The sequence below is a fragment of the Nematostella vectensis genome, chromosome 8, assembly GCF_932526225.1.
Source record: "Nematostella vectensis chromosome 8, jaNemVect1.1, whole genome shotgun sequence".
Classification (NCBI taxonomy): domain Eukaryota; kingdom Metazoa; phylum Cnidaria; class Anthozoa; order Actiniaria; family Edwardsiidae; genus Nematostella; species Nematostella vectensis.
Window position 1 is genome coordinate 14,936,561 of NC_064041.1, and position 12,126 is coordinate 14,948,686.

General features: G+C 43.9%; 1 protein-coding gene and 2 long non-coding RNA genes across 6 annotated transcripts in view; 1 reads left to right on the top strand and 2 right to left on the bottom strand.

Moving 5' to 3' along the window:
* The window catches only part of LOC5509397 (patatin-like phospholipase domain-containing protein 7), a 54,289-nt gene that overhangs the window by 1,420 nt on the left and 40,743 nt on the right, over positions 1 to 12,126 (bottom strand). For all 4 annotated transcript variants that reach the window (XM_032378292.2, XM_032378291.2, XM_032378293.2 and 1 more), the window contains 17 exons: positions 7,690 to 7,804; positions 6,785 to 6,838; positions 6,373 to 6,513; positions 5,385 to 5,432; positions 5,201 to 5,238; positions 4,725 to 4,802; positions 4,406 to 4,449; positions 4,179 to 4,291; positions 3,621 to 3,684; positions 3,239 to 3,291; positions 2,905 to 2,974; positions 2,452 to 2,568; positions 1,959 to 2,107; positions 1,615 to 1,727; positions 1,083 to 1,122; positions 876 to 989; positions 305 to 649 (listed from right to left, as the gene is read on the bottom strand). In XM_032378292.2, coding sequence (XP_032234183.2) covers positions 305 to 649; positions 876 to 989; positions 1,083 to 1,122; positions 1,615 to 1,727; positions 1,959 to 2,107; positions 2,452 to 2,568; positions 2,905 to 2,974; positions 3,239 to 3,291; positions 3,621 to 3,684; positions 4,179 to 4,291; positions 4,406 to 4,449; positions 4,725 to 4,802; positions 5,201 to 5,238; positions 5,385 to 5,432; positions 6,373 to 6,513; positions 6,785 to 6,838; positions 7,690 to 7,804 — 1,696 coding nt within the window. The remainder of the gene's footprint in view (positions 1 to 304; positions 650 to 875; positions 990 to 1,082; positions 1,123 to 1,614; positions 1,728 to 1,958; positions 2,108 to 2,451; positions 2,569 to 2,904; positions 2,975 to 3,238; positions 3,292 to 3,620; positions 3,685 to 4,178; positions 4,292 to 4,405; positions 4,450 to 4,724; positions 4,803 to 5,200; positions 5,239 to 5,384; positions 5,433 to 6,372; positions 6,514 to 6,784; positions 6,839 to 7,689; positions 7,805 to 12,126) is intronic.
* LOC125570087 lies at positions 8,676 to 9,586 on the bottom strand. Its single transcript, XR_007312428.1, has 2 exons — positions 8,973 to 9,586; positions 8,676 to 8,809 (listed from the first exon to the last, which is right to left on the bottom strand). It is a non-coding gene; the product is annotated as an uncharacterized LOC125570087 (long non-coding RNA).
* LOC125570086 lies at positions 11,361 to 11,764 on the top strand. Its single transcript, XR_007312427.1, has 2 exons — positions 11,361 to 11,467; positions 11,631 to 11,764. It is a non-coding gene; the product is annotated as an uncharacterized LOC125570086 (long non-coding RNA).

A 12,126-nucleotide genomic window follows, 5' to 3' on the forward strand; every position in this document is an offset into this window, starting at 1 on the left:
AACATAGCGAGGGTTATATCAAACCTATCAGTTTGTACACCGCCCAGTCTAACAGGGTGCCTACAAACAGATACACACAGTCGATATGCTCGCCAACACCAAATATAAGTCATAGATATGCTTTCATAGCGAGGATTGCAAGATCCACTGGAAATACCAAAACCCCATTTGTGGGTTAACGAAAACAACGAAACGCTCCCTGCTTTTAGCGTTAACCACTACTGGTCAATTTAGTGAGGGTAAAGTAAAGCATTCTACATTCATGTCTTCTCCACTGCCCACATTAGCAAGGTTCCCTACTCACTTCATATCCCGCCTCGTCAGCGCTGAATGAACCGAGCCCAGCCTTGCGCTCGAATTCCGCTACCGCGCGTGCCTGGGCCTTCAGCTCCAGCAAGTCCTCATGCTCTGACAGCGAGCCGGTACGCGGTCGATAATTCAACGGGACCTCTTCGTCGTCGTCCTCGTCTTCGGAAATCCCTCGGAACATGTTCCGTGTCTCGGGCGCGCTCGAGCCGTAGATGACTTCGGAATCACGGCCGTACGGACGCCAGTCCTCATACGATAGACTTCGTACAGGGGGCTCGATGCGGGAGATCTTCTCGGCAAGGTCAGAAAACGATTTGCCGTGTTTGTGTGAACTATGAGGCTGCGAAAAGAGAAAGCGTTTTGGATGGTAGTGCCTATCGCAGTGACTACAACTGATATATGTGCTCATATCAACCTTTTCAATGGGGTGGATATATGTTCATACCAACCTTTTCAGTGGAGTGTATAGGTCTTCGTATTTACCTTTGGGTTGTATATGTGTTATATACGGGGAATGTGTGTTGATATTCACCATTTATGCTTGGTGTACATGTGTTTATATTCACCTTTTCAGTGGGGTGGATATGCGTTCTGCTCGGCTGCTCTTGCAGTATTTCTTGTAAGCGTGATTTCTTAGTCCACTCCCCGATGACTGTCTTGCCGTGCTGGTAACCAACCTCCTGTTTCCATGACGACAATAAGAACGTCAACATGCTGTTTCCATGACACCCCTTATATGAATATGTTTATATCAAATGACAAATCTCACTTACCACGATCTCGTCGAAAAGGCCGAAGTCTAGAGTTTTAAACCTGAATAAAGAAACCGATGGGTTAGGGTACAAATAAAACACACTGCAGTGTTCCCAGTGTTGATTTATGTCGCCTTCTGTGGATAAAGAACAAGAGCGACATCTGATAAAACACGTGACATCTAATCAGGCACGTGACTCATGCTGAAGTACGTGACATATGATAAAACACGTGACATCTAATCAAGCACGTGACTCATGCTGAAGTACGTGACACCTTATAAAACACTCGACATCTTATCAGGCACGCGACTCATGCTGAAGTACGTGACACCTTATAAAACACTTGACATCTTATCAGGCACGAGACTCATGCTGAAGTACGTGACACCTTATGAAACACTTGACATCTTATCAGGCACGTGACTCATGATGACGTACGTGACAAATTAAAAACACGTGACACCTGAACAGGCACGTGATTCGTCATGAAGTATGCACCACGCATACAAGCATATGATGTTGATGGGCATATGATGTTGGTGCCGCTGACCTGTTAATAGGCGGTCTGATGTACTCGTAGTTCGAACTTTCTCGAACTTCTTCCAACTGTTGCACACACGACACATACGCCAACCGCGACTGAATCTCAGCCATATCCGGGATCTAAACAGGTCAAACAGGTTACATGCCAGAAGTAATTATAATACCATCTATACTCCGTTTGCCACGGGTCACCCGAGCGGCAGTAGATAAGTAGGGAACTTGTTATGCATTAGAACCCTGTAATTGGCATTCTGAAAACCTGGGTGGCCAGGTGTAGGAGGTATAAGGTTGGAGAGGTGAGATAGGATAGTATGCAGCTATGTGGATGAGACAAAAAGCCGTGGCACTTACCCTGACGGTTTCAGCGAAGGGATTCCACCGGTTCCAGAGTAGCCACCACCCTGACAGCTGGTCCCCATAGTTCATGAGTTCGCCGTGATACTCGGAGCCGACGTCGATCGCAATGATCGTCTGGGCACCCATCTTCTTCATCACATCCGCTAGAACAAGCAAAGACAAACAAATAGAAATTAAATTAAAAATAGCCACAAAAATATTGTCGTTCTGGTCGGCACCGCGTCCAGAAATTGTGCCGCATGCAACAAACTTTTTGGATTCGAAGAAAATAAACAAAAATAAAAACTGCCCGCCCGCATGCTCCCGAAGAAGAAATCGCAACCAGAAACGAAATATTCTTTATGTGGCCTTAAGTCTATTTTTTTTTGTTCTTTTCACGGTAAAAATATAAATGCATGCAATCGAACAAAGCTTAGTAATAAGTATCTCGAGTATACCGACGGAGACGGGTGCTTGAATGAGTTCGCCGGGTACAGGCGGTCCATACCTGGAAGATTATTGACGTAGCCTCCGTCCAGCAGGAGGTGGCCGTCTTTAGGATCACAGAGCGGAGGAAGATAACCGGACAGAGACATGCTGGCCCGGACATACCGCCACAGGGATCCTGGAGCAATAGGATTGATATGATTACGACGCTGGGTGGAAGTGATATTATAAGCAAATGATTAAGCGTGGTTTCGTAGGGTATGAAACACTATGCAAATGGATGTTCGTCTCTCATATTGAATTAAACTCGCTTGAATCACGGTGCACTTCAATACATTCTACAATTAAAATAGCTCAGATCTGGAGTATCAAATAATGGAAAAAAGTTGACACCATAAAAATTGATGGGTTTTGAATAAGAATAAATAACAAACATCAACACGTCACGTAATGACATAAACATCGTCACGCAAGTCGGGTGAAAGGACTTCAATGACGTCTAGATTCTTCTCACCGTCTGTGTGCACACGCATGCGCGACGAGGTGATATCTGTAGTTATACAGAAATAGGGGAGTAACAGATCCTAAAAAAAAGAAAAGTATATTAGGAATAGGTTGTCATAACTCCAAAAACGTTTGTACCCCAATCCCCGAAAGCTTTGTAGGCAAGGGAAAAACCTGAACAAAATAATGGAAAGACTTGCTTCAGCTATGAAATTAATTGCATCAATATTTTAGAGGTTCACTGTCGGTTCGTCCCCAAGCCGGTCCGTCTACAAGCAGGCCGTCGTTTAAAGGTGAATCAATTGCTAGAGATGTCCAATACAAAACTGTCGAGGTTTATTTACCTCGATTTGACGCTCTCCAAATGAGCTGCGGATGCTGGCATTAAAGCCACTACCTGGAGAAACAAAACATATTTGAGCAAAAAGCGAATGCGAGAAATGATTTAGCTCGCTTCCCTCTCACTTGGAAGTCAAACTTCCTCCCCAGGGGTTTTTCATGCAGTCAGCCCTCGTTTTTGCTGACTCTCGGGGCCATACAGTACATATAGTATACGGGTAAGGGCGGGTTGTCCACAAGGCAAGAAATCACTGCTAGCCCAACACTTTTCTCTATCCCTGCGCCCATAGGGCTCGAGAACATGAAGGTGAAGGGATAGGTCAGGTCGAATATAGTTGACGGTTAGACCAGCATCCCCTACCCTCCTTCTGGACCTATAAGACTCACCCGAGAACATGGAAGTGAAGGGATAGGTCAGGTCGAGAATCTTGGTGAACATTGAGTTCATGTCCTGAAACAGAAACACAGCCAGAGTTAGAACCGGACTTACAGCAAGGTCACGAACCCGACAAGGTCATGGGACCCGACAAGGTCACGAACCCGACAAGGTCACAGAACCCCACAAGGTCACGTACCTCACAAGGTCACAGACCCCACAAGGTCACGTACCTCACAAGGTGAAGACCCGGCAAGGTCACAGATCCGCCAAGCTCACGAACCCGACAAGTTCACAGACCCGACAAGCTCACGAACCCGACAAGCTCACGAACCCGACAAGTTCACAGACCCGACAAGCTCACGAACCCGACAAGTTCACAGACCCGACAAGGTCACAGATCCGACAAGCTCACGAACCCGACAAGTTCACATACCCGATGAAGTCACAGACCCGATGAAGTCACAAACCTGACAAGGGCCCGGCCTGACAAGGTCAAGGACCCCAAGGTCACAGTATACAACACAAGTGAACACGTTAACAATACGACACGCCACAGTAAAACTTACCCATGACCACTCGCGGACCTTCTGCGTCATCTTGGTGACGTCCCCATACTCTGCGAACGCAGCTCCGACAAAGGCCCCCATACTGGTCCCGGCCACCATATCCACAGGAATCCCTGATCAAGAAAAGGTTAGAACTTCCATATCCATAGCCATGGTAGATTTTTAATGACCATCACTTCACGAACATACTGATGTTAAGCTTAAGTTAAAATTTGTTGCCAGCTTACCATTCTCTTCTAGGGTCTTGATTACACCCACATGTGATAATCCCCTGAAACCAATGAATGAGGAAAAACGTCTTAGAAAACAGTTCTTAGAAAATGGTTCTTAGATCAAAGTTCTTAGAAAAAAGGGAGGGTGGAGAGTGTAGAAAGAACTCTCCCACTCAATAGGAAGGTTAGAAAAACTGAAGGTACGATGGTACACTAAGTGGACCCCCCACCCTATAAATCCTGGCATCCTCCTGCACCAGGCTTAAAGGGCCTTAGTCTAGACAGCCATAACCTTCTCACGAACTTAGTCGCACCAGTCAGGCGTACAACTCACCTGGCACCTCCACCGCCCAGAACCAGCCCGATAGACGTACCAGTCAGGCGACGCGCCAGACGGGCGAAGTCAGAACTCCTGCAATATCATTAAATTAGTCCTTGGTACACGCTTCGCCTCTCAGGCCAGTGGACCGGGGTTTAATCCAAGGTCAGGTCAACTTGTTTTTTTTAAGAGGTACGGCGAATCCTTCGCCTTCTTTGATAAGGACCGGAAGTGAAATCTCGCAAAACACACTGTTACCGCAAGGGACGCTGGCCCGTGGGATCATCTTCAGTGACAGTGCTTACAAACTAACTTATACACATGTTTGTAAACTCCTTGGAGCAGTCTCTACTGACATGTTGTCAGTTAAATAGGCAGCGCAGGGGAGTATGCCTTAATAGATACTTGCACGGCTAATTAAGAGAGGGATGGAGTAACAAACCTCCAGGATAGGAATATAAGGTTGAATGAAAACATAGTAAATTACATACCTCGCTGGGAGGTTGTAGGAGGCCGGACTCCGGGCGTACTGAAATGCAGTATATGCATATAAGTATAAAAGTTTATTTGAAAGTGTATACGTGACGCTCAAACAGATGAACAACCTTCTTGTGCATGCCAATCAAATGATACTACGAGCTATAAAGCTCTGAAAATGCTTCAGATTAAACCTACCCGGTCCGCCAGGAACCGCTTACTGAAAATCTTTTTTGGACAACGGACCTAAAAACAAAATAATCAACAAATTACATACCACAAGGATTTTGGGCGCAATATAAAAATATGTAGTTTGCTACACCGATGCTAGCAGGATGACGAAGGTGGTCACGTTAACACTCACGGACACCGTAACACTCACAATCACGGTAACGCTCGCAATCACGGACAAGATAACGCTCACAATCACAGTCACGGTAACGCTCAGAATCACGGACACGGTAACGCTCAGAATCACGGACACGGTAACTCTCACAATGAAGGACATGGTAACGCTCACAATCACGGACACGGTAACGCTCGCAATCACGGACACGGTAACGCTCACAATCACGGACACGGTAACGCTCACAATCACGGACACGGTAACGCTCACAATCACGGACACGGTAACGCTCACAATCACGGACACGGTAACGCTCACAATCACGGACACGGTAACACTCACAATCACGGACACGGTAACGCTCACAATCACGGACACGGTAACGCTCACAATCACGGACACGGTAACACTCACAATCACGGACACGGTAACGCTCACAATAACGGACATGGTAACGCTCGCAATCACGGACACGGTAACGCTCGCAATCACGGACACGGTAACGCTCACAATCACGGACACGGTAACGTTCACAATCACGCACATGGTAACGCTCACAATCACGGACATGGTAACTCTCACAATCACGGACACGGTAACGCTCACAATAACGGACACGGTAACGCTCACAATCACGGACACGGTAACGCTCACAATCACGGACACGGTAACGCTCACAATCACGGACACGGTAACGCTCACAATCACGGACACGGTAACTCTCACAATCATGGACACGGAAAGCTCACGATCACGGACACGGTAACGCTCACAATCACGGACATGGTAACTCTCACAATCACGGACATGGTAACGCTCGCGTGAAAACACGGCACTCACGTGATGGTGTGCAGAGATCCAGCCGCGTGCATTGAGCCAGTGCACGGTTCCCGATATCCGGTGACTACTGTCTACCGTGCGGTGGAGGAGAATTAGTTCCTTCTGTGCACGCACCTGCAGGCCCTCCAACTGCAGCTCGAGCTGTCAATCACACAAAGATTAGCCAATACCAGTCAGGAACTCACAATTTTAATGTAAATTTGGATGCCCTTGCCATAGACGAATATCAGTTTTTGGTGGGGTATATTCCTTACTCTGGTTTACGGACGCGACTATTTTGGCATTTACATTACTTGAGTGTTTAGTTTTGCGCATTTTGCAAGAAGCGTTATAAGCACGACCATCTATAAGGGTCGCTATAGTGTCCCTAACCATTACTATAGTGAACCATACATGAAGGATCTACGCTTACCTGACCTACAGCTGGATCCTCGTCAGCTGAGCCCACGATCAAGATGCAGTCCGCCTACAATAAACCAGAAAACAAAACTACCTCCAGTTCCTATCGATACAATACACCATAAAAAACTACACTCAATTCCTTTCGATACAATAAACCATAAAACAAAACTACAGTCACTTCCTATTGATACAATAAACCCTAAAACAAAACAACACTCAGTTCCTATCTATACAATTGTTAGTTGTTGAAAAAATGTAAATAGTAAAAATTCGTAAAGTATATGTAAAAAATCGTCTTCTCCCTACATGTCTGATGCACCGCCTGGTATAGCACTATGTGTGTATGTCGCCTATATTTGTGTACCCCTTTGTCCAGGCGGACATGTAGGTATCTGCCTGGTATAGCACCATGTGTGTATATCGCCTATATTTGTGTACCCCCTACCTGTCGGATGCACCGTTTTGTCCAGGCGGACATGTAGGTATCTGCCTGGTATAGCACCATGTGTGTATCTCGCCTATATTTGTATACCCCCTACCTGTCGGATGCACCGTTTTGTCCAGGCGGACATGTAGGTATCTGCCTGGTATAGCACCATGTGTGTATATCGCCTATATTTGTATACCCCCTACCTGTCGGAGGCACCGTTTTATCCAGGCGGACATGTAGGTATCTGCCTGGTATAGCACCATGTGTGTATATCGCCTATATTTGTATACCCCCTACCTGTCGGATGCACCGTTTTGTCCAGGCGGACATGTAGGTATCTGCCTGGTATAGCACCATGTGTGTATATCGCCTATATTTGTATACCCCCTACCTGTCGGATGCACCGTTTTGTCCAGGCGGACATGTAGGTATCTGCCTGGTATAGCACTATGTGTGTATATCGCCTATAGTTGTATGCCCCCTACCTGTCGGATGCACCGTTTTGTCCAGGCGGACATGTAGGTATCTGCCTGGTATAGCACCATGCGATGCAGATCCTCTTGCTGGCCCAGCCAGCTCGCCAGGCGATACTCATTGATACTGGCAAAAATAAACACAGTGATACAGCACAAGAATGCCGATATATGGGAACCACAAAGTGCCTTACGGTAAAAACCAATAAAAACATGAAATTTCTGGGGGAGGGGAGTTATCACTTTTTTGGGGGGGAGGGGAGGGGCTAGAGCTTGTGTGGTTTTTGTCGGGTGTTAAGTATTTATCATTGTTTGTTTTGTTTTTGGGGGGAGGGAGGGGCTAGAGCTTGTGTGTTTTTTGTCAGGTGTTAAGTATTTATCATTGTTTGTTTTGTTTTAAGGGGGGGAGGGAGGGGCTAGAGCTTGTGTGTTTTTTGTCGGGTGTTAAGTGCACCAGTCCCTTAGATTCAACTGAGGAGTTCCAAATAAGAAATTTCGAAATCGCTCAAAATTGGTTTAAAGTTAGCCCCTGGTTCTCTTATCATGGTTAAAAAGTTTGAGTTACATACAATAAATATTTTTCGAGAAATTCCGAATTTACGATTTTGCCTATAAAATCGCCGATTTGGGGGCATTTTTCACCTTTCGTAAAAAATCGCAAAATATTCTTTAAATATACGCGGAATTAAAAATAGCGATACAGATCCTTAGAAAGGAGTTGATAAGGTATAAATCGAGTGGTTTCTTTACTTTTTCCGGCAAAAAAAAGTACATTTTATTGCTGTCTAAACATGTCCATAAAAAATGTCGACTTGAATAATAGCTTAAATTTGGGGCTTATAAAACCGATGGTACATGGATTTTCGCAGAAATTTTGCACTTTGAGCAAACATTGGTGTTATTTCTTTCGATTCAGCAAATAAAAAATTGGGGGAATCAAATTCCCGAATTATAATGAAGCCGAACGCAACCCCATGTCGAGCTCAAATAACACGCGATTTTCTTGACAGCCGTCTTTATTAGATACACATACCTGTTTGTACAGGAGAAAAATCACAGAAAATAAACTCTACCCTTGCTGTATACTAATCTCAGATGCAGTATAATTGTCTTGGTTCATCCTTGGAAGTTACTGGAAGTCAATAAAGACATTACAATGAAACATATTTGCTATTTTGTACAGACTTCAGTTCAGAACGCCTGCCGGAATGGCAAACTTTGAAGGATTTGTTTGGGTTTTAAAGTTTCTTTACGCTCAATTGAAGTAAAAGGTATTCAAGCACGTCAGTTCTTACCTTCTGCCAAGAGGTTTCTAGGGAAAAAGCCGATTTGTAAGATTAATTTCAATGCAAAGGTCAAGTACTACAACACGAGTCTGGTTTCAGATGACAACAACTGATCAGCGGTCTGCCAGATGAAAATGCGTGACTTTCCACAGGTATCCTAATCCCGATAAGAACATACCGTTTTGAGTCCTAGTCTTTCTTTATTAGAAAATCATATTTTAAAAAAGGCGATATCATGTCTTGTTTGTCTATTTTCAAAAACATCTGATGATTTGGTAAAGAACTTAGGCGTAAGAGTAAAAATTGTATACGTTACGTTTATCTGCATATTAGTTGTGTGCGCATGAGCACTGCTTGATTACTGCAGAAATTTTTATCAATAATGGGAGCGGGTCTTTGTAAAATGAAGACAGGACCTACGCGGACCAGACCTCGGCGGACCGGGTTATTTTTATTTTATTTATTTTTTAATACACAAACATATGTGAAGAAACTGTTTAGCTACTTAGTAATCCACACCACCCTATTTACCATCTTCCATAAGTCACCACTTACTCAATTACTATTTTTACCTTTTGTTAGTTAATCATCAATGAACTTTGTACATATACTAGCTGTAACATGCCATTGTAACTCATTTATAACCTGAAGCTGAAGAAGGCAGGTATTGGCCAGCCGAAATATTGTTCTAAAAAACATAAATCTGCGTTGTTGTCGACTTTTTCTTTTAAAGGTTTTACCTTTTGCGTGGGAGTCCCTAGGGTAAATGTGCCGTTGTTGCTGGTCGCCGGTGGGACGGAGTTTCTTTTTCATTACGGACTTGCTCCAGGTGACTGGAGTAGTTTGAAAAATCGGTAGCTGGAAAATCGGCGACTACCGTGAGAATAGTGACTTTAAATGGGCTGCTTCGCTACTTTGTAGCAAGAGAAAACAAATATCCCTCTGTCCAACCACTGAGCTGTCAGTTAACTCAATGTAAACTGTTGATTGCCGTTAGAACAGTAACCCTCTATGGGCTACTTCCCTTCTGCACAAGCACAATCGTAGATTGCCGTGAGAACATTAACTCGTTATTGGCTACTTTGCTTGATATAACAAGAACAACAACTGTGCAATGCCAACAAGACTGCCTGGAAAAGGGTTACAAAATCAGTTGGAGCTTGCGACAGATTGAACCGTTAGCCACAAAAGGCTTTAGGGCAACACAAAGAGATCACATGAGGCTGCTTCTTATAAAATCAGGCAAGCATAAAATTGTAATTCAGATAATGCTTGATATTTTTCTTGATCATGACTACCTGTCATTACGCTGTTTGTGTGGGTGGTCCTTGTGGCCCTAGTGTCGATTGCTCGAGCAATTCAAAGTGCGTTCTTAAACTTTAAACTGAGTTGGAACTTCTTCTTGCTAGAGCTGGTAAGTGAATCATGATTTAACGACCGGAGTATTTGTTAAGCGCGCGCGTAGGTGACTCTTGAAACGCAAATGTAATCACAGGTAGCCCAGGCAATGGTTGCTTGTCCGTAGCTCGGAATTCGGCTGTTCTGAGAGGGGACGAGTAAGGCGACGACGAGTGAAATGAGTTCTCTAATAGAAATCTGACTACCCCCGAAAGAACAAAGAGGGATTTTTTTATGCCTTTGCAGTATCTTCACGGGACTTTTATTGTCGGATTTGGCTTCATACCAGGGTCATCTAGCTTATGCTTTATAGTTTTGTCTACAAATAGCACGTCAATTGGGAACCGAAAGTAGACCCTCGGCCGCTGTGGGCGCACACCCTGCATCCCCCCTCCCCCCCCCCCCCCCCCCCCCCCGGGCATATTTTGGGGAGTCCCTATTTCAACTCAACTTCCCGTTTCGTAGACTCGACTTATTTATCGCGCACCTCTGCTTTCCTTATATTAGTTTATGTGTGTTCCGATGTTTGTGTGTGTGTGTGTATGTGGGGGGGGGGGGGGGGGGGATATGCGACGGAGATTGATTTTTCATTACGGACTTTGCGCAAAAGTACAGACTAGCTCACAGGCTAAAACATCCCTCGCATTAAAACAATGTCAATCAGCATTATATCTTTCGTTTAGCGAAAGTATTATTTTACCCCTCAAACACGGGGAGTAGATCGTCGTCTGTATCGGAATTGAGGGAGTGTGACAATTCTTTTAGCTTATGCCCTTATGTCAACGAAGCATGTTTGCTTGTGGTATTTGTGTTTTATTCTTCGATTGGTGTTTCCTACGGTATCTTTTTAAAATAATTTTGGCATCATTAATATTTTTTTTTTATAGAATGAAGAACATAAAATAAGAAATAATCTAGAATAAAAACTGCAAGCCGACTAGTTGAACTATTCTTTATATCGGGTTTCCTTTGCAAATTCATGCATGCTCATCTGGTAGACCGCTGATCAGTTGTCATCTGAAACCAGACTCCTGTTCAAGTACTTGACCTTTCATTGAAATTAATCTTACAAATCGGCTTTTCTCCCAGAAACCTCTTGGCAGAAGGTAAGAACTGACGTGTTTGAATATCTTTTACTTCAATTGAGCGTAAAGAAACTTTAAAACCCAAACAAATCCTTCAAAGTTTGCCATTCCGGCAGGTGTTCTGAACTGAAGTCTGTACAAAATAGCAAATATTTTTCGTTGTAATGTCTTTATTGACTTCCAGTAACTTCCAAGGATGAACCAAGACAATTATACAGCATCTGAGATTAGTATACAGTAAGGGTAGAGTTTATTATCTGTGGTTTGTCTCCTGTACAAACAGGTATGTGTATCTAATAAAGACGGCTGTCAAGAAAATCGCGTGTTATTTGAGCTCGACATGGGGTTGCGTTCGGCTTCATTATAATTCGGGAATTTGATTCCCCCAATTTTTTATTTGCTGAATCGAAAGAAATAACACCAATGTTTGCTTAAAGTGCAAAATCTCTGCGAAAATCCATGTACCATCGGTTTTATAAGCCCCAAATTTAAGCTTTTATTCAAGTCGACATTTTTTATTGACATGTTTAGACAGCAATAAAATATACTTTTTTTTTGCCGGAAAAAGTAAAGAAACCACTCGATTTATACCTTATCAACTCCTTTCTAAGGATCTGTATCGCTATTTTTAATTCCGCGTATATTTTAAGAATATTTTGCGATTTTGTACGAAAGGTGAA